Source organism: Pteropus medius, unplaced genomic scaffold (assembly GCF_902729225.1).
Source record: "Pteropus medius unplaced genomic scaffold, Ma_sr-lr_union100, whole genome shotgun sequence".
NCBI lineage: Eukaryota > Metazoa > Chordata > Mammalia > Chiroptera > Pteropodidae > Pteropus > Pteropus medius.
The window spans coordinates 3,327,734-3,348,924 of NW_024352947.1; the positions used below are offsets into that span (position 1 = coordinate 3,327,734).

The window sequence follows — 21,191 nt, forward strand, 5'->3', positions numbered from 1 at the left end:
GGGATGCTCACCAGGAGGATCAGTCCCACCTCCTGCTTGACTGGCACAGAGCCGGGCTGAATCAGGCCTGCCAGCACAGAGCTGCTCACCGGCCTTATGATGACCCCTGTCGTGGCAAAGCCAAGTGCCCTGAGCTTTTCCCGTATTTGGTGGTGGTGGGGGCAAAGTGGGCTTCCCGCCTCAGGGCCGCTTTTAAGTGGATGACCTTTCAGGATCATGTGTGTGCATGGGAAGTGCTGCGTGTAGCTGCTGCTGTGGGTGATTACTGTTTGAGTGGGAATCACATACATCCCGAACTTCTCTCCCCAAAAGTGAGCTGGCAGGAGTGAGGTCCCATGTTTGGATAATTATCAAGTAACCAAGCATTATTTTTATATCCAGATTTCTCTTTGGCGGCTACCCTCTCTCTTAAAATATACCATATATTCTTATTTTAATGATCTAATTTAGCTACATTTCATTTCCCACCTTAGTTTTCTAATGCTTCCACCATCACTACCTTCTCACAAACAAGAGGATGGGAGTGATAAGTAGAAGTTGAGTCTATAAAGGGAAATAAAATTTCGAAGCTTTCACCATTTTTTAAATGACTTACTGTGAGGGAATCACAGGGCCTAAGGATTATTAATGTGTCATCTGGACTAGTTGATCTATCACCGATCAGCAGGAACTTAAAAAGTGACCAATTTTTATCAGTTCCTTTTTTAAAATTTTTTTCACAATTGTGATTATTACATTTTTCATGGATTAAAAACTCTCCTAAGTCTTTGTTTCAAAGATAGCTTTTTTTTTTTCCTTCATGAAGAACAGTCAAATAGCTAAGGAATTAGACAGGCAGTCTGCCCGTCGATTTTGGAATAATCTAATCACGGTGGCTTCTGGCGAGTGTTTTAAAATATGGCACAAGAGCAGGAGAGAGCTCTTGTCAGTTTCCAAAGACCACACTGACATGTTTTGTGCCATATTTAATGTTTAATGTATTCAAAATATTTTTGAATATAATAGCATTGTAATTTTTTTTAGATTTGGGGTTCCTGTAAAAGTATATGTTATTGTAATTCTATAGTGCTTGATGTATATTATTTTTAAAAAATGGATACTCTTATTTTTTTGGATATACTTCTTGATCCCAGTTCAAGATAATGCTGAAAAGTTTAAAGTGAGTATTTTTTTCTTAAGATAGAATGAGTGTTGTATACATTGAGGGAAACAGACAAACACTACATTAGTACACAGAGCTGAACAGCTCCAGGAGATACTCTCTTTTTACTTTTGGTGCAAAAGTACTCAGGTTGGTAAAATAATATTGAACTGTGAGCTCAGGGCCTTGCGGTGGCCTCTATTTATGTCCTGTGAGACAAACAGTTGGAACAAGATGAGGATAAATGCCATTGTTTCTATTGTGGGCCACCTTCTCCACACTTGGCATTTCAGTGATATGCTGGGTATGAGACCTGTCAACAGATGCTGGTAACACGCAGTGACGTCTACAGCGTTATAAGGGACGCAGCGCCTAATTATATCCACAGCTGAGAGAGTCTGATGGGCTGCGGTAACCCTCGCTACAGAAGGACTTAATAAGAGTGTAGTGTTTTTTTTATGAGTTTTTTTTTAATTGTGGTAAATTCTTATAAAACTTACCGTCTTACTCAGCTTTATGTGTACCGTTCAGTAGTGTTACGTATATTCACAGTATTGTGCAATCATCTCCAGAACTCTCTTCATCTTGCAAAAACTCACCTCCATACTCATTAAACAGTAGCTTTCCATTCTCCTTCCCAGCCCCTGGCAACCACCATTGTACTTTCTATCTCTGTGAATTTAACTCCTTTAGATGCCTCATGTAAGTGGATTAGTACAGTGTTTGTCCTTTGATGACTGGCTTACTTTACCGAGCATAGTGTTTTCGAAGTTCATCCACATTATAGCCTGTGTCAGAACGCCCTTCCTTTTGAAGGCTGACGTCCCATTGTGTGGGCAGACCACACTTCATTTATCCATTCATCTGTTGGTGGACACCTGGGTTGCTTCTACCTCTTGGCTATTGTGAATAATGCTGCTGTGAACATGGGTGTACAAATATCTCTTCATGACCTTGCTTTCAATTTTTTTGTGGTTTCACACCCAGAAGTGAAATTTCTGGATCATGTGGTAATTCTGTTTTTTGTTTTTGTTTTCGTTTTTTGAGGTGTAGTGCTTTTTCCAAACAGAAAACGTTGGCTTTGTTATGAGAAGGCGGACATTTTCCAGCACGCTCCTTCCTCTCAGGCCTGCTTAGTAAACAGGCGTAGGAATATTAATATTCATATGAATAAGGCTCTTTTTACGGGACTTTTGAAACTTCTAGAGCTTAGGCGAGTTTGTCCTGGAACCAAGGAGCACATTCAGCTCTAATTCTGCTGAAGCCTAATCAGGAGGTGACTTGTCAGGACAGCAATGCTGAGTATGTGTGCTATCTCCCCAAGCACAGGGCACTGTCCTGCACTCCCGGAGGCTGGCACAGGCCTTTTAAGGAAATGGCCCGGTGTTTCAATGCGTAAAGCGTCCTTACGTCCTTAGCCTGCATGTGGGTAGATGATGGATACCTGTCTGTACCCGCTATCGGAAGCATAAGAGCCGTTCGTTAGTGCCACATTCAGAGTTCGCTGGGTTTTAATTAGTCCTAAAGAAATTCAGGTTCTGCAGATTCACAATGTAGGTGGACTGGTTTACCATTCACCTTGGAGCACCTCCTGTCGGTCCTGTCGCCCAGGCTAAAATGTTGCCATGCGGGGTCGGGCACGCGGAAGGACACAGTGCAGGAGCAGGTGCTCGCGGGGTGGGGATTAAATAGCGAGCCGGGAGCGCCAGAGTGGCCCCCGTTAGGGCTCCCGGAGCAGCTGCTGCTTAGGGGTCAAGGCGGAGGCCCTTCTGCCTGCACAACTAAGAATGCCCTTATGTGAATTTTCCCCAGGAGAAAAGGCACTAATTATTCCAAGGTGAACAATTAATGAAAAGCTTGTGAAATTTCTCAGGTTTGTGAGACCCCGATGACTCAGCTCAGCCTGGTGCTCTCTGAGCACAATCAAGTCACTAAACCTTTTGAGTTTTCATGTCTTCATGTAGGATATGCAGATAAATGGCGCCTCACCGGGTTCTGCAGGATGAAAGGTTCATGCAGAGGCTCCGTACACTGTAAAGTAGCCAGTAGATGTTCAATATGTTTTTCCGTGCCACGAATGGGGTTAACTTTCTCGGGTGGCTGACAGTGGTCATTGTGCTTGGACTTGTGAGGATGGGTGAAGCACGTGGTTTGTTCCTTCGTGACTCTATCCTTCTTTTATTGTGGTAAAATACACATAGCATAAAATGTACCGTTTTAACCATTCTTAGGTGCAAATTCAGTGACATTAATACAGTCGCATTGTTGTGCGACCATCACCATCATCCATCTGCAGAACTTCTCCGTCATCCCCAACTGAAACTCTGTGCCCACTAAATAATAACGTCCCATTCCCTCCCTCCCCTGATATACTTTTGAATATAGGATTTACACACTCAAACACTTAGAACATAAGACATTGTTTTATATTAAGTTGCAGATGCTTGTTCTATAAAGAGCAAAAATTGTAGGAGGTCAAATAAGGAAAGTCATTGTGGGTAAGAATAATGAGAATAATAAGATAACAGCTTTCTAAGAGAGTAGAGCATGGGGTGGGTCTAAATTTGAGTCATAATTCAATATTAGCTGAGTGGAGAGGAGAGAGAAACAGCATTTCTGGTTAGAGAGACAGAGCGAACAGCCTATTGTGAGTTTTTTTGGGGGGAGGCAGTGACGAGTGTGAGGTCACAGTAATAAGTGTTTATGTTACCCTTTAACGTCATCAGAGCACCCTCACATCCTTTCCTTCACGAGACCCCCACACCCAGCCTCTGATAAAGAGACGAGGGAACCAGCTCGGAGGTGTGAGTGCCCGAGGAGAAAGCGCGGTGGGCAGGCCGGGATTTGGCCTCCCGACGCAGGCTCCGTGCCCTTGGTCGTGGCTGCTGCCTACATGAGTTGGAGGGGGTGCGAGGAGGAGACAGGCTTCTCCGAAGCTGAAGATGCAGCTTCGAGATTGGGGAGAAAATGGGGTGGGCAACTGAGCCAGGCTGTGGAGGCCTGGGATGCCGGCTGGTGTGGGCTTCATTCTCCAGGCAGTGATGAGCTCTGAGGCGTTGGCGGCCGGGGCTGGAGGGTGGGGGGCTGGGGGGTGGAGAGCCATGCTTACGATAGTGTCCTGTTTGCAGAGTAGGTCCCAGTGGGCCGCCGGCAGACGGGTCACAGACGGGTTAGAGCGAGGGGGCTAATAGAGGCAACGGTGAGGAAGGCATCAATTTGAGAGTGATCAGGAGGGATTATAAGAAGTATTAAATGAGCGCACGGTTCTCCAGAGCAGGCTGTAGTATGAATCCAATTAAGCAGACATGATCTCATCGTGAGAGCTCCTGGACTTAAAGCTCAAGACAGTGGTACTGACAAGTAACAAACAGCTACTGAGGAGAGTCTGTTTATCCACCGGGAGGTGGTAGACACCACCTGGATGCAAAGCTAAATATGACAGGATGTGTTATCAAGTGCAGATGCATGAGCTACGGTGCTGAGGGCGACTTGTGTCTGTCTGGCCATTGCGTGAAGGAGGGCTAGGGGTCTCAGGCAGCCTTTGATGTCCAGAGGAAGTTGCTGATGGACAGGCGGGTAAAGGCGGGATCCAGTATGAGCCTCGAGAAGCATGTGTCCCCAGAGAGACCGTGATTCTAGCTATGCACTCGGTTTGCTGTGGACAATCACAGGAGCAGGAGTTCTAGGTCGGAAAGTCGCCTTTTGTCGTCCTCTCTTAGGCACTGTGTCCTGGAGGCTGTCCTTCCCCTTCAGCCGCATTCACCAAGGAAGAAACTGGACCCCAAGTACATTTTCCATGATTGTGGGAGGCGGAATGTGACCTCTCGCTGGAAACTGAGTTAACACCCCTTGGAAACTGTCAGGAGACGCTGCAGCCAGTCCCCGCAGCTGGGAGACACCTACAGACGCGGGGTTCTCGAGTGGGCGGGAGCTGCCGTGATGAGCAGAGGAGCTGACATGGAATACGTTGGAGGACAGGCAGAACTGTACCACCGTTTCCCAGGGAACGGTACTGATTCTTCCAGAAAGAGCAGAAAGTAGAGAGGAGAGCAGGGCGAGCTAACTCCTGTGCTCCGCAAATTTTAAAGCAAGGAAAATCTCGAGGGCAAGAGATGGGTCTTTCTCCACGTATCTGTCTGGGCACACGCCCATACACACTCCCTCCTCTCCCCCCAACTTTCTAGAAACTAGGTGTTTTTACCCATTGGAGAGCAAAATATGAAGGAGCACAACACGACCGTCCGTTCCGTCGTTTGTGCGGCAGACGTCTGTTATGGTGCTGCTGGGCGTCCAGGACAGATGTGCATGCCGGGGGCCGGGACAGAGACGTGCGTTGGCAGCACCCCGGTCTTACGGAGCTCACAGCTGGAAGTCAGTAGGCAGCGCGGGGCACACCTAGAGCAGCCAGGCCGGTGAAAGAGAGGAGAGGAGATTCCTAAATGTCCCTCGCATGGCTCCCTGTCCTGGTGAACGGGGATGGCTCCCTCGCTGGCACGTAAGCCCGGAACCTGGGTGTCATCCTGGAAGCCTCCTCTCCCAGCTCCCGGGGAGCCCACTTCCCGAAGTCCTCTGGACGCCGCCCCTTCTTCTGTTATGCGCTCTGAGGCCTTAGGCTTTCTGCATTTCCCGCCTGGATTAGGGTGGCGGCCTCCGGCTTTGTCACCCCTCACAGATCCTGCTTGTCTGCAGACTTTTCTCCATGCTGCTGGCAGCAGTGATCTTTATAAACCCCATGCCTGGCCATGGCATTTTCTGCCTCAGCTCCCTTTGTGGCTGCTGTCGCCTTCAGGAGAGAGTTCAGACCCCTCGTGAGGCCAGGCCCGCAACACCCCTCTGTCTGCTAGGCCGCTTCCCGCAGGTGCTTTACGAGCCAGCCCTGCCAGTGGCCCCTGTCACCAGCCCTAGGCCCCACCATCCTGGAGCTCCTCCCACTCAGGCCCGCCTCCGCCTCCGGAAGGCCCGCCCTCTAGGCTGGGTCGCCTGGTGCTGTCCCGGTGTCTCCCCTGAGGGCCGAGGACAGATGCTCTTCTCTGCTCCCTGGGCCCGCACGGTCTGCAGTCACATTTGTGGAATGAAGGAATTATGAGTCATATTTCTGAAAAGAACTTAGTGCAATTTAAAAATTTTAAATTTAACAATTAAAAATTTATTTGCTATCTTTATAGCTCCTCGAGCTATAAATACATTAATTCCAACTCATGCTTGTTGTTTAATGCTTTTTAAAAAATGTTTTCTTAAAGTATTTTCTCAAGTTCCCAAAATGATTAAGTTGTCTGATCTAATTCTCATTCTAAAGCTGCTAATTTTTTTAAAAAATAATTTGGAATTTAGAGATTTTGGAATAAAAAAAATCATACACTCAGATTTGTTTAAATTTTAATAAAGCATGTCACCATGTTAATGAACAAAGTTCTGGTAACCTAAATTTGATTTAAATGACTTTTTTCTCGATCGAAACCTTTTACCCACTTAATAAAGAAAATTCCGATTCCTTAATAATTCAGATAATTATCAATCTAAGTTTTATGTGTTTGTATATAAAACCCAGTGGAACAGGGTTTTGGGAAGATGCCCCAGGCTTCGGAGAAGTGGGGCTGGGGAATAAATAGGAGACAGGTGCAGGTGGTTCCGAAGAGCAGGTGGTGCTGGGCAGGGCTGGCCTGAGCGGTGTCAGAGTCTGCGAGCCAGGTCCAGGAGCCAGCACCCAGCGGAGAGCAGGGCTCTGCCTTCCCCGGCTCGCTTGTTTGTTTTTGCTAGGGGGTAAACATGTTAGTCACAGTCAGAAATTACGGTACGCTGAAGGTAGTTTCTTATTGTAGGATCTTTCTCCTTAAAAGGGCATCTATCTTGGGGAAAAAAACTCATTTTTTAGTGATTTTTTTAGTGATCGTGAAGACCAAATGGACGAGTAAATGAATGAGATTGTTTGGTGGGAACGAGAACAATATTTAATATGGAGCTGTGATCGAGTCTGACATAGACAATTATAATCGTGATGAGCAAATCAAGAAATCCTATTTTCTAAAGTCCTAACGAGTCTTTAATTTATCATAGTCAAACAAGATGTGAAAATAATTATATAGAAGGTAAGTAACGTCACTGCTTTATATTAGGAATTTGAGGTATTTCATATGTATTAGGTTGAACCACGTGAAATTCTTGATACAAGCATTTTGACCTCCAAAAATTGCAGTTTCTTAAGGTTTAACCTAAGAAAACCGTGCTACCGCAGTCGTCCCTCTGTCCTCAGGGCCCTTGACCGACTCCATACTGTAGCCAAGCCAGAAAACTGAGTTCCAACCATTTCTCGCCTTATCTCTAATGCCTTTCATATTCATTTGGGAAAGTAAGGGAGAGTTGGGTTCTGTAGAAGTTAAAATATGAGGTTTAGCTCAAGGAGAAAGAAAGGTCAAGGCTAGAGATTTAGGTAGAGGTGTGATCTGCTTATAGGCAGTGGCTGAAACTGGGGAGAGGAAGTACGCGAAGGTACACCTGGGAGGCGCTGAGGTGCAAGGTGAGCTAAGACAGAGGCTCCTGGAGAAGCAGCGACGTCACCTGAATGTGGAAGCATTGCTTCTCTGGATGAAAACATGCGTATATGAGATGACTTGGAACCCTCGAACTGTCGAGATGTCCTTGATTTTCTTCCTGGAGAAATCTCACCTTGGTATTCCACTGGGACTTCGCCAGTCAGTCTGAATCTGGCATTTGAATTGGTTTAGTCGCTGGAACAGAAGCCCAGGCATTTGGCATGTGGAGTGGGGTGTCTTTAAGCTCATGAGATAAGTTATGCTTTCACAGAAAGTGAAAAGCTGCGAGAAATTAATTGAGGTGGCCCGCGACATGCACCCTTCTGTAACTGGAATGGCCAGTAATGGGCTCTGCTGGACAAGACTATGGAAAATTCGTAAGAATTACTGGAAACAGTCGGATTTATTTCATCTCAACATGCTAGATGTAGATTTTAACCCCAAGATAGATTTCCTTTTTCTAGTTTATCATATGTAAGATTAAGGAAATTATTGTTCTTCTTTAGGTGTTTTGCTTTAAGGTTAAAAAACGTTAGCATTTTGCACGTTGGAGAGTGTTGGTCATGACAGTGGTAAAAGACGCACACAGAATCATAACTAGTTTGGAGATCACCCTAGAGGGTAACGTTTTGACGTTTTTCTGTTTTGAAATGAGCACGGTTTTCAGGGGAGGCAGGGGTGAGGGTCAGGTCGGGCTGGGATGTGGGGAGGCGATGTTCGTTGGACAAATGCAAACCATGTAGTTTACATTTTGTAAAATGTAAAATTTAAAATGTAAAATTTGCAAACTGTAAAATTTCTATCCTGTGCAATTTTATGAAATTTTATGCCGATTACTTTATTACACGCTTTGATCTTTCATGTTCAATTTTGGCACAAAAGGATGTTTTAAAATTTTTTTCAGTATAACACCAAAACAAAAAGAATGCCAACAAGACAGCGAAAGCGATATGTTAATAAATGGATTTTTGCCAGCAGATTAAAAAATGAAGAGGGAGGCGAGTCGGTACATCGTTCTGGCTTCCCAGCTGTTCACCGAATGGGGCGGAGCAGCTATTTACTGAGAATTACCGGGCACTGTTTTAACCATAGATATTATTTTTATTCAGTCTTTTGCAACAATCTCGAGAGATGAGTCTTATTTTCGAGCTAGGACGTTAAATCACTGTCCTGGGGCTGAGGGGTGGGGCGGGAGCTGGTACACACACACACACACACACACACACACACACACAATTCTGTCTAAGTTATGAAGACGTAGTTCTGTCTCATGACTGAAATTTTATCAAATTCGGAGGTGCTAATTGTTTTATTGCATGTTTTGGTCAGCAAGTGGCAGAGCTTTTAAAACCACTAAACGTTTTCTGTTTTTGTTGCTTTCCGCTCAAATTTGTAACCAACAACCCCGAGCAGAGAAGCCTGGGATTCAGTATTCCTAATTTTTCACTGTCTGTGGAAGGACATGCTTGTCTGTGAACTTTTAATTCCTAAATGGTACAACCGGGAACATCTGATGAGAAAGAAAAGACTAAGTTCTAAGGCGTGGTGCGTGTTGTCACGCACAGGTTTTCTCCATGTCAGACTGTAGCAGTGGCTTTGCCCAACAGAAACAACAAAGTAGGAGGAAGGGACCACAGCAAAAGCCAACTAAACCGAAAGCCAGTGGCATTTTATAGGACACGCCATCAAGGGCACAACTTGAGAATTGACTGCTGGTCTGTCTGACTCAGTTCCCAAAGAAGCCAGAGTTGAAGATGCCTAAGTATTTGAGCCACTCCCTTTCGGAACTAGAAGAGGAGAGTCCCAGAGGCAAGAGCACCGATCAGAGTTGTGCCCCCACAGGCCTAATGTCCTAGTAGACAGGGACGCTCTCTGAGTTTTGGGCTCCGCCGAGATTTAAAGTGTACGACATGTTTTGATACACATGTGCATTGTGTCATTTGAAATGATTAGCAGGGATGTCCAATTCCAAAAGGAAAAAGACAAGTTGTTACGTTCAACAAATGCTTTACTCTGTGAACAAAACTTTGAAAGAAATTACCGTGAGCAAAACTTCCAAGTCGGCACATTGCCGTCCTCCCTTTCAAACTCCTCACCCCTCACCCAGGACCTCACTTCCTGCTTCCCCTTCTGGCCGTCCGCGCCTCCTCCATGCTCTGCCTCACCCCCAAATTCTCCAAATGCTTTCTCGTGCACTTGACATTATAATTGTCTTCTCCTAAAAACTAGATTCCCAAGACCTGACTTCCCAGAGATCGCCAGTGTTTTGAAGGTGACCTTTCTAAGACACCTTTAGGTGTCTAATTCCAGGAACCCTATTTCAGGCTTAACAGGAGAAGGTGGAATTGTGCTCAGAATGCCCTTTTGTTTTAAGAAAGAAGTGAGCCTTTTAACATCCTGTAGCTGTGGATAGTTAACCACTATCTGTGCCCACGTGTGAAGTCATATCACAAACTGATGTGATAAACTGACCCTGTGACCTCCTTCAGGCTTATTGGTCTGGTCCTGTCTTCGCTCCTGTGATCATTGCTTTTACTGCTTTGAGATAGGAGGCGGGAGCAGTGTCTGAGGATGCTGAATTTGATACTCATGCATCTTGATTTCCTCCCCCACCCCCAGAGCACAGCCGGAGGAGGGAGCAGAGCAGACATGTGCTGGGTTCTTGGGGAAAGGTTATTTTTAGGGGCAGTCTTGCCAAGATGGCTTCTTGTTTAGACACAGATCAGGCCTGCTTAGATATGGGAATTTCCAGGGTAGCCCTGTAAGTGAGGGGGCTGCATGCATGTAGCTGTTCCATCGTGTTCCTTACAAGATTAGATTTATTTTGTTATTTTATTTAAATGTTATTTTTTGAATTGTATTTATTTTTCCCAGCTTTATTAAGAAATAATTAAAATATAAATCGCATACATTTAAAGTGTTCACGTGCTATTCCATTGCTCAAGGCCTCCATTCCTTACGAAGGAAGTGCCTGAGGGGCAGTAATCAGAGGTAGGGTGCCCCCCTACCCCCAGCTGTGCCCAGGACAGCCTCAGGTGTGGCTGAGGTCTGGTCCGGGGTAACTGTGCGTAGTCCCCCGTGGACTCAGCTGTGGTCCAGTGTAGACTGCAAACTGTGGCTGCGCTGTGTCGCGGGGATGCACAAGACAGCCTCGGGGAAGGTTAGAATAACGTTGAGACCGAGCAGTTTGTATGCAGTAATGCCTATCCTCAAAGTACTGGCCTGTTTCTGAACTTTAAAAACTGCCAAATATTGCGAAGGAAGATTTCTAATGTTTTGACAAGTTCAAATACCAAAGTTGAGTAATTTCTGAATGTCCTAATTCCCTAATCCTTTAGAAGACCAAGCCTTGCAGCCCGCTGTGGGAGGGAGCCCTGTGTCTGGAGGGCATGGGACCACGGACTGCGCTGGGGCCTCCTGAGGGCCAGGTTCCCCTCCGAGGTGCACCCCGCCATTCTACTTTGGTGTTTCATGTGCTGTCTCTATGATTTTATAAATGGCATGTACGCCCACGCTTGGGACAGTTTGGTGTCAGTGTGTGCTAGGCTTTAGGATGCCTATTTTTCACATCTGAAAAAAGTAAGGGTTAAACATTATTTAAATATCTGAACCAATTACCAAAGTCAGATCTCTAGGTTTGTTCTTCTGATTGTTTCTAAAAAAATTGTTCACATGTTCACACACTTGAAAATATGGGTGTAAAGTGGTGATAAGTGTATTTACTGTGTGATAAACTCACGTTTAATGTAAATGTTTCCCTTGTTTCTATAAGACACAGGTGGGGCTGTCACCCTCAGCGTCCTTTAAGGAAGAACCGTGCTGGAGATCCCTGGTGGTGACAGTGGGCTCCGTTGCTGGGACTGGTGACGGGTACAAAGGTCTCCAGAGGGTTTCTGTTCTGTGGTCCTAGAACTTAGCGTGTACCTTCTCCACTAGGATTTTCAAACGTGATGTCAAAAGAGGGATTTTAATGTGAAGCATAAGAAGTCTTGAAGTAGCACTTCATGGAGGGGTTAACCTCGGAGACATGGCGGATTAGGAAGTAAAACTAGGTAACATAGTTATAGATGACTATGGAAAAGCAAAGAACCTGTTGTATACATGTTCACCAATTACTGTTTAAAGATACAGTCTTAAATAATCACATAAGTCGCAGGTGTTCACTATAGAAAGCACAGATAAGAAAATTTTAGAAGTCACAACCTAGAGAACACTAGCATTAAAATTTTGCCATATCTCCTACTAGGTCACTTTATGTTATAATATAGAAGCATATATTTGTAGGTTTTATACTATAATATATAATCGTCAAATGGCTCGGGATATGAACATTATATGTTTATTACATATTTAACGAGTGCTTTCCACTCAGCGTGAGCCGTGGGGAGGAATTCTACCTGGTTCCCGCCCGTGTGGAGTGGGCAGGAAGTCTGGAAAGGCCCAGTTTCCCTACTTTCACAAACCCTTCTGTTATGCAGAGTTTTTCCCATATGTGGAAGGCGCCTGCAGCCGTCCGTGCCTGGGGGCTGTTCCCGACTTATGACTGTGCTCTGGTCCAAAACACCAGTGCGGAGAAAGTAGTGACAGAGGGCTGTCTCCTAAACGAATGCTTAATCCCTCTGTGTAGGCAGCCATTTATTTGGGTCCCTGAACATAGTAACAGTTTGGTGAACTCGAATTAAAGAGTATTTATTTTGCTGTCTGCGTAGTACAAGCTGCTTCCCCAGTTGCTGGGATGGGTGAGGGGGAGGGGAACATCAGTGTGCTTTTCTTTAAGCTTGAATTCATCCTCAAGAAGAGAATATTGAAAATACAATAAATGTTGCTGTTGCCTGAAACCGAGCAACAGTTGGGTCTCCCTGTCATAGAGCCACATCTTGCACATAAGCACCCAGGCTCCAAGGGAACAAGCTATTTTGGGAAGCACAGCTCAAGATCAATCGTTATGTAGGGCTGTTTGTTGGGAGCCTTAAATGCTTGCTTACCAGAAAGTCCTCAGGCATTCTCCATGTAGGCTGTGCCAGCACGGGGTGGCAGGTGTGACCCCACGGAGCTCCCAGCCAGTGGCTAAGTCGGGCTCCTGGCTGCCGATTGCTCCGAGCTCAGATGACCAGGCACCGATAGCTTTCATGTGGTCTTTGAGCTTACCACTTTTTTTTTTTAACCTTTTAGAGCAAAAATGTCTTCAATTTTTGTTCTGAAGATATTTGATCTGGTTAGTTTAACATATGCTTCTAGCCCTAAAATAGCTTGGAAAGAATCTGCATATTTCTAATCTTAACTCTTTTTTTTCCATTTAACAGTTAAAATGGGGAGTTTCATCAAGACCATAAACTGTTCTTTAGAAGTGAAAATGCTACATCATTATTTTATAATTAAAATTCTGTTTCAAGAATTTAAAAATACCCCTTGCAGTTAATGGAGCGGTACTTCGGGTCCCAAACCAGCATCAGTGGCTCAGAAAAGCGTTCAATGAGCTTGCTGTACTGCCCAGCTCCGCCCTGAGGATCCCAGAGACGGAGGATGAGTAACTGCAGTTGAAAAATAAGAATTAGGAGGATGAGTAATAATGACTCCTGTAAGTGGTAATTAACTGTTTGTAGGATATTTTTTTCCTGAGCAGGGAGGAAATTAACAGATGGAAATACGTTAGCTTCTAGATAAATCTAAGATCTGTATGAAACAGAGAAAAGTGCTAAATAATTCAAGTCCGATGCAGTATTATTTCTGGTGATCTGTGTAAGAGGGTACACGGGGACACACGTTGGATTTTAAAGGGAGAGTTTGACGTGGGGAAGGAACGCAGTAAGCCGAGACGTGGACCCGGGCGCACACTGTAATTCAAGATCAGCGAACGGTGGACTCGGTTAGTTCCACGTCCCATTCTCGTGTAGTAATTACTATTTGTCTTCATCAGAATCAATAAAATTTAGATCGGAGTAGTGAATATTTTAGCTTATTTGCATGTTGATCTCTTTTTAGAAGAAAGACTCTAAAACTGGGTATTAAAAGACAATTCTTAAGTAAAGGTAAAATCATGACTCTCATGCAAATATAAGAATGGAAATGTGTTAAAGATGTCAACCAAACCGAAGCGGTGTCCCAGGCGGTGCAAGAGAGAATCTGAAGGGCAGGCACATGTCTAGATGAGGAATGGGAAACAGAGCCCCAGTGGAAGCGAGCTGCCCGGTGTGGGGGCCGAGGCTGTCCCTGCGCCGAGCAGCAGGCTCGGCTAGTCTACAGGCAGGAGCTGCTCGGCACTGCTCCCCGCTACCTGTGCCTTGCAGAGTTGCGGGAGGGCATCGGAGGGGCACTCTGGACGAGGCACGCATTTCCCACGGCAGCTCAGGTTTCTCCCGCTCTGAAGCAGCCTCCTTAGCCGGTTCCCCTTTCCGAATTCCGTAACTCTAATCAGTTCCGTCCTTTTTGGAAGTTGGGGAGGAGATTCCCCGTACCAGAGAGGTCATTCCTCAAACCGGAATTAGTCTGGGCTACATTTGGTTTCACTGAAACACTTGAAACGCCTCCCCCCACCCTCCCCACCCCCGCCCCCACTGTTAGGCAGCCTCGGGGTCTTGAGCACCTGCCTCCTTATGAACAGCTCATGGACCAAATCAAGTCAGTCTAATGAGCCTGGTGATCGAAGCCTAGAACTCATGGCTCAGGATTTCGGAGTAAAACCAGACCCGGACAGGACTCTTCAAGTTCTGGGAGAGCAGAGCGCCTTCAACCTGCCCACTTAAAGTGTCGTCCATTAGCTTATCCTATTTTTAGATAACCTCAGCGGTGAGGTTGCCTTTTATTTTTTACAAGGTCTTTTTTTGGGCAAGATTACAGAGCACATTTTAACATGTAAGGATTCTGCAGTTAAGTTTGACATGATAATAATTTTTAAAAGCTTGGAACTTGAGCAGATACAGATTTTTAGCTCCTCAGTCTTCCCCTCCCCAATTTAAAAAAGCTGATTGCCGTTTTCTCTGATCTGTTCCAGAAAGTCTGACAAATAAGATGTTATTTAACAAATAGTTACCGAGGACCACTGTGTTCCAGGCACTGTCTAGAACAGAAGACAAAATCCCTGCTTCTCTGTGTCCCTCTCAGGAACCTTTATAGACTACTGAGTGCTGGTGGTGATGTGCCACAGGTAACCGGAGTCATTTGTGGCTTTCCTACCCCCTTACTTTGAGATTGTTAGGTATTCTAACACTGGCGAGAGAGATCTGAAATCCCGCTTGTAGGCAGAATTTGTTGGGGTCGATCATTGGGAAAAGGCTGCCTCTGTCTTACTTTGAGTAATGAAATTTGTGTTTATGAGTCTCCCTGGAACTCTAAGTTAAAAGCAGTGTTTTGTACTGTCGAGGTTCCGATTGATTTATGACTGAAATCGTCACAGTTTAAACTTGCAGTATTGAGTAGGCAGTCATTCTGTATGTGTGAATACAGGGGCACCTGCTGGGTGCTGGCTTCTGTGGATGACACACGGGTGGAAGAGGCAGGGTTAAAGCCACAGTGTTCATTTCTGGTTTTCAGTGCATAGCGTGGGTGCTCGGAGGCGCATCAGCCTGGGAAACCACTGCGGGCCTTCCCTTTGCCATGGGGAGCAGTGGGGTTTGCCTTTTCACACAAGTTACTTTTAAGGCTCTTTGTACCTACGCTATTATGAACCAAGTCCTGATTTGAATGTTACTCTTTCTATTAACTGTCCCTTAGGGATACGGTTTTTAAAAAATGCACATGCAAAATATTTTTACCCCCATGGGCAAAAACTAACGTTCTGAAACCCTGCGCCCCGAGGAAGTTGGGGTATGCCGTGCTTTGACAGAGGTGTGAGCTCTCAGACCCGTACCGGCCTGGGTTCTGGGCCACAGGCCCGCTCGGACCCTTTCTGTCTGCTCAGCAGCAGCCGGTGCGGTATGGCGAGCTTGTGCGCGCTTGGTGCTGGGAGGTGGGCTGTCTCCGGTGCCCAGGCAGACTGAAATCGTGACTGCAGGCAGTCTTTGTTTTCTTTGCAGCGACTTAATTCCCTTTCGTTTTCAACCCACAGCACCCCCACTTTCTCTGAATTGCCGTAGCTGACTGCTGTTCTTCTGCGGTCTATAGCATTTACATTCGTGAAGTGTTTTCTATTCTCCTATTGCATCAGACTTCACAGGCGGCTAGTTGAATTAGGCTGATAGTGCCGTCCTCAGGGCGAGAGATGAGCCACGGGGAGAGGCCAGCTAACTTGCCCACATCAGACGCTGAGCTGGTCACAGAGCCAGGCTTCAGTTTTAGGGCCGCTGTCTTTCAAGGACTGCTAAACTGAGCTGTCGCCTCCATGTTATCCAGCAGGATCTGGGGGACTGAGCAGAGGGTTGTGGGTGGGGAATGACAGGGCCGTCCGCCGTGTGGCTGGATGCCGGGTCCTGCAGGTTATGAGAATACGAGGGCCCCAAAGGGACTTCGAGACATCTGGTCATTGGGTCGTCGCACATGCAGGATCCTTAAAATGAACACTTTCCTACTCACGTACTTTCTTGCTTTGATTATATTTTTTAAATGTCGAAGAATGTTCTTGGGCACTTGGCAACTTTGAAGATCTGGAATTTTTTCAAGATCAGAAGATTATTCAGTATTCACTGTGCTGAAGGCTCAGCCACCACTGTGCACTCTGGGCCCAGGGAACTTCCCTAATGTCATTGTCAACCGCAGCAAAAACACGTTTTAAATGTTTTTAAAAGAGGATTGAGTGTCAGTTAAATTCACGTCGCGCTGCTGATTTTGCGGTGATTCTGGAGTGGCCACCTGTTTGGGGCGCTGCAGCATTTGCGAGGACCCAGAGCAGATGCTCCCGTGATGGTGCGGCCCGGTCTCTCCAGCCGAGGGCCGTGAAGCTTTGTGGCGAACCAGTGCCTTCTGCTTCTGCCACACCCTGCTCTTTTTACAGGGGGGATCTCCTTTCTTAAATGCCAGAGCAGAGATCACGTTTACTTCAGAGACGTGGCTCTGAGCCCCCTCTTCTACCTGCCCCCGAGATTGTACAAATGTATGCAGCTTTCCGGAAACCTCCTCCCCACTTCCCACATAGGTAGAGTGAACCAGGAAAGCAATTAGAAGAAACCTGGGCAAACTGGGAATTTGTGACATGGAAAAGAAAACACTATTAAAGTAATTATTGTAAATGGAAACAGAAATGGAGCATCTTTAGAAAATGTACTTAGCAGAGTGTGGTTTTTTGGAGTTTTCTGTGACAGCGTGTGTAGAACCATTGCACAGGTACTGTTGGCTGGCTTTTTTCTATTTCTCCTCCTGATCACCTTTTGAACTGCTTCACACAGCTGATCGTGACCATTGTTATCCTTTTTTTTTTATAGCTGGGAAAGTGTCAGGATTTGAAGGACAAATAATTGTGTGGTGTCAGAGTCAGAAATAGCATCCGAGTTCTGAGCCATGATCATGGCTGGACCGGGCTCTGCCTGTCCTCTCAGCTCCCTCTGGGGACCACTGCTTTCCTGGGGCTTGGCTGTCCCGCCCCAGAGGGTGCCGGCCAGGAACTGACCGTCAGCCTGTTGATGTCTTCACTCCCTGAAGAAAGTAAATGACGTGCGAACTCAGAATCATAGAACACTCCGGTACTGCCCCGAAACTTTGGACCCGACATAATGCCGTTTTTTTAAGTGATGGGTGTAGAAGCTAAAGGCCTTCAGCCTCCCTGTGACCTCCCCTCACCCCTCACCCCCAAAGCATTGTGCTCTTTTGTTCAGAAAAGCCCCATCACTGTGATGATTCTCTGTTTCAAGAAGTGCAACCTGAAATTTGTATTTTCTGTAATTATTATTAAAGTAATAACTGGTTTAAAAAGTATAAAGGAGACTTATAGATGATGTGTTGCCAGATTTTTTGTTTGGAGAAAATGCAATAGTAAATTGAACAGGTCGTCTTCGTGGAACCAGGCCAGGACTAGAACCTCATCACTAAAAGAAGCGATCGTTAATTGATCCCATGAAATGGACTCCTCCTCAGAACCTTGTCAGACTCAGATTCGTTTTTTCGTCCTCATCTGTTTATGCAGGTGATAAACTGTTCTAGATAGAGATGTGAACTTGCATTGTGTAAATTATGATCTAAATAATCACAGATGTTACTCATTTTGATTAAAGGATCTTTTTTCTCTCAATGGGATAGTCTGCAATGTCAGCAGTTATGTCTGTAGGTTTAATTAACTTAAAAAGAAACCAAAACCAAATGCATAGAATTCATTAACGCAAGCTCATCTAACATTTCAACAAGGACATAAGTACTTTTTTGCCATTAAGCACATTGTACTGGTTGTTACATCATTTAACTTTGAAAAAGGTAGTAGTGTCACAGCTCTTATGTGTTTGGGACTTTGCTGATAAGTTCTTCATGAAGGAAGGACTGGCTTTGCCTGTCGTCGGATGGGCTCCCAGCTCCCGCTCACTGGAACGATCCTTCACATGCACCGCTTGAAAACACAATACTGCACATCACGGGAATACGGCCCGCTCAACAGAGCCGTTGGGGTCCTTTTCCGAAGTTAAGTTGGTTAGGCACCACCTTATTGGCTCTGAGGGATACCCGTTAAAGACGGGGCACTTCACTCAGGCTTAACTCAGTAAATCGGCCTTTTTGATTAAATATGTTCTCTGGATTTGCACAACTGAAAATGAGCTATGGTAAGTTACCGTCATTATACGTGTCCCGATAGCAAGGTGGCACCAGACAGACATCGCAGGACTCCAGAGTGGGGGTCGGGAAGCTGTGCTGATTCATGAGCAGCCTGGGGTTATATCCACAGGTGTTTCTGATGCTTTTATTATGCAGGACTTCAGTAAGGTGATAAGGTAAGGTAATTTGCACCAGCAATATTTGCCTATTTTAAGTAGAACCTAAATAAAAACAACCGTATAAATATTTTATAGCATTCTATTTCTTTGTCAGTTCCACTTAAAAAAAAAAATCATAACCTGTTATTCTCTTGTGCCTTTCCCCAAAATTTAAGTATATGATTGGTCTCGACATTGTCAGTTTTTAAAAATCCACACCTTTAAAGTAGTCTTGCTTGCCGAAAATGGGGCCTGTGATGCTTTTTACTGTAAGAACTTAGTTATCTGGAAGCAACCTAAATGGCAACCCATAGGGGGTTAGTTACGTAAAGTATAGTACATACTCCACAGTGGAAGACTATGCAGCCATCAACGGGGGTGATCTGCACTGATATGAAGTGATCTCTAGGTTGCATTTTTTTTAAGTGACTGAAAAAGGCCAGGTGCAGAACAGTGTGTATACTGTGATTTGTGCTAAAGTACCTGTGTCTGTGTACAGCGATACCCAAGGAACGGAACCCCTGGGGACTGGGACCGGGTGGCGGGGAGTAAGGGTGTGAGAGAGGCTTTTCACCTTAAGCCTTTCGTGCCACTCGAATTCTGAACCAAGGAAATGTGTTCCATGTTCAAAAAGCAAATACATAGATGGATATTTAAATACATAAATAGTAGACTCTTGTAATAATCTTAGCTTCGGAAAATGAAATTTGATTATCTAGAGTAGCACTGCCTAATAGAACTTTCTGCACCATCCAACACAGCAGCCACAAGCCACGTGTGGCTTGTGAGCACTCAGAAGATGGCCTTGTGCAACTGAGTGGCTTGTGAGCACTCAGAAGATGACTTTGTGCAAATTTTGTAATTTTCTCTAATTTTAACTAATTTACATTTAAATAGCTATGTGTGGCCAGTGGCTGGCACATTGATCGGGTGCAGATCTAGACTATATGGCTTAGAGTCTGTCTTCTGTTTCTGACTAAAGTTGAGATGCATTTTAGGAAAAATAATCATCAGTTCAGGCACTTAAGGTAAAATTTATTACTGCAAACCCAAGAAAATGCCTACATTTTCTTTTTGTCCTAGAACTTGATGCTATCCCATATTTCTTAAAATAAGTGGTGATTAGTCAGATTTGGAAATCCTCTTTATTACCCAGGAAAATCGCGTTTATGGAAACCGCCTATAGTTTCCTTGGAAGAAGTCCGTTTCTGAGACGCTCGTTTTCTCGTCGGTGTGTGTCTCCGCCCAGGGCACTGTGCAGGCACTTTGTTCTTGAGCCCAGCAGCTGCTGTGAGACTGGGGACAGTTTGCATTCTTAGCCAGCAGCTGCCAGGAGCATTTCTAATCTGGTTATGGCAGGAAATAGCGCACAAGTGGAAGCCAAATTAAAAGATGCTTGAAAAATAAACAGAATGACTTTGGATGCCACTTAATATGCGGTCCATCTTTCCCCTGGTAACTCGCTAGCGTGACTAGACTGTGAGCCCTTCCAGGCAGGGCTGCATCTGATTGTCTTCGAAATCCAAGGTCGTTATTGCTGCTGCTCTTATTTTTTATTTTAATGATCGACAATAATGCACATTTTTTAAATTGATTTAGTTACTGTCTTAAAACTGTTGTTCATTCAAGATAACTCGTTATCGATAATTAGTGGTGACAGGCCTCTTCTCCCTTCCCCTTTCTGCCACACACCACCCGCCCTCTGCTCAAAAGTAAGACATTCAAACAGTCTTTACACATTGTTTCTTCGTTCTGCAAGCAAGCTTATTTTTTGTCATATGCAAGGAATAAGCATGTCCTGATTGAATCTATCTTTCCTACAAAGTACGAAGTTTTCAGAAGGTGAAGGCACAGGTGTAAATGTGGTAGGTACCTTTGGAAACCGAAGGCAAAACTGAGATCGGTATACCAAATTAATGATTTTTTTTTGTCTCTAAAGAGGAACCTTTACTGAAATCTTACCTTGGGCCTCAAATCATTCTTTCCATCAAATTCTATTTGGTGGTCCAAGGAGCTCCAGCCCCTTAGACTCTCCAGGACGTGTGCGGTGCTGGGCGTCATCCCCTGGTAGGGCCACGGGCCGAGCTCAGCTGCGTATGGTTCTCGGGCAGGCATTGTCCCCACAGACGGGCGGTGGGCGGAGCGGTGCCGGGTGCCATCCCACGGCGGGACCGTGGGTGGAGCTGAGCTGCGGGTGGTTCTCTTGCAGACCTTTACTGCCTGGTGCAACTCCCACCTGAGGAAAGCTGGCACGCAGATCGAGAACATCGAGGAGGACTTCAGGAATGGCCTGAAGCTCATGCTGCTTCTGGAAGTCATCTCAGGTTGGTCTGAAGCATTTTGTGTCACTGTCACACGCCCTCCTGTACTTATGTGTGCATCACGAGTTCTCTCTGACCCTGGCTGAGCAAGAACATGGTATTTTTGGCCAGGAAAGCCTTTCAAAGAGCAGTCTGACTGGAGTTATTTTTCTGTTTAAAAAGGAGTGAATTTTGTCTATAGCCATGCCACCCTGAACAAGCCTGATCCTGTTTGATCTCGGAAGCTAAGCAGGGTCGGGCCTGGTTAGTACTTGGATGGGAGCCCGCCTAGGAAGACCAGGTGCTGTAGGCGTAAAAAATAAAAAAATAAGGGATTGTAAGCTGACGAGATCCTTGCAATCTGTGAAGGTTGCCTGGCCTAAAAAATAAAAAT

The 21,191-nt window shown here is 45.4% G+C and overlaps 1 protein-coding gene and 1 pseudogene across 2 annotated transcripts in view; both read left to right on the forward strand.

Annotated features, from left to right (window-relative positions):
• Positions 1 to 21,191, forward strand: part of ACTN2 (actinin alpha 2) — a 61,510-nt gene that overhangs the window by 899 nt on the left and 39,420 nt on the right. For both annotated transcript variants that reach the window (XM_039850311.1, XM_039850310.1), the window contains exon 2: positions 20,707 to 20,821. In XM_039850311.1, the coding sequence (XP_039706245.1) occupies positions 20,707 to 20,821 (115 nt within the window). The remainder of the gene's footprint in view (positions 1 to 20,706; positions 20,822 to 21,191) is intronic.
• LOC120592661 (uncharacterized) lies at positions 20,992 to 21,110 on the forward strand (annotated as a pseudogene).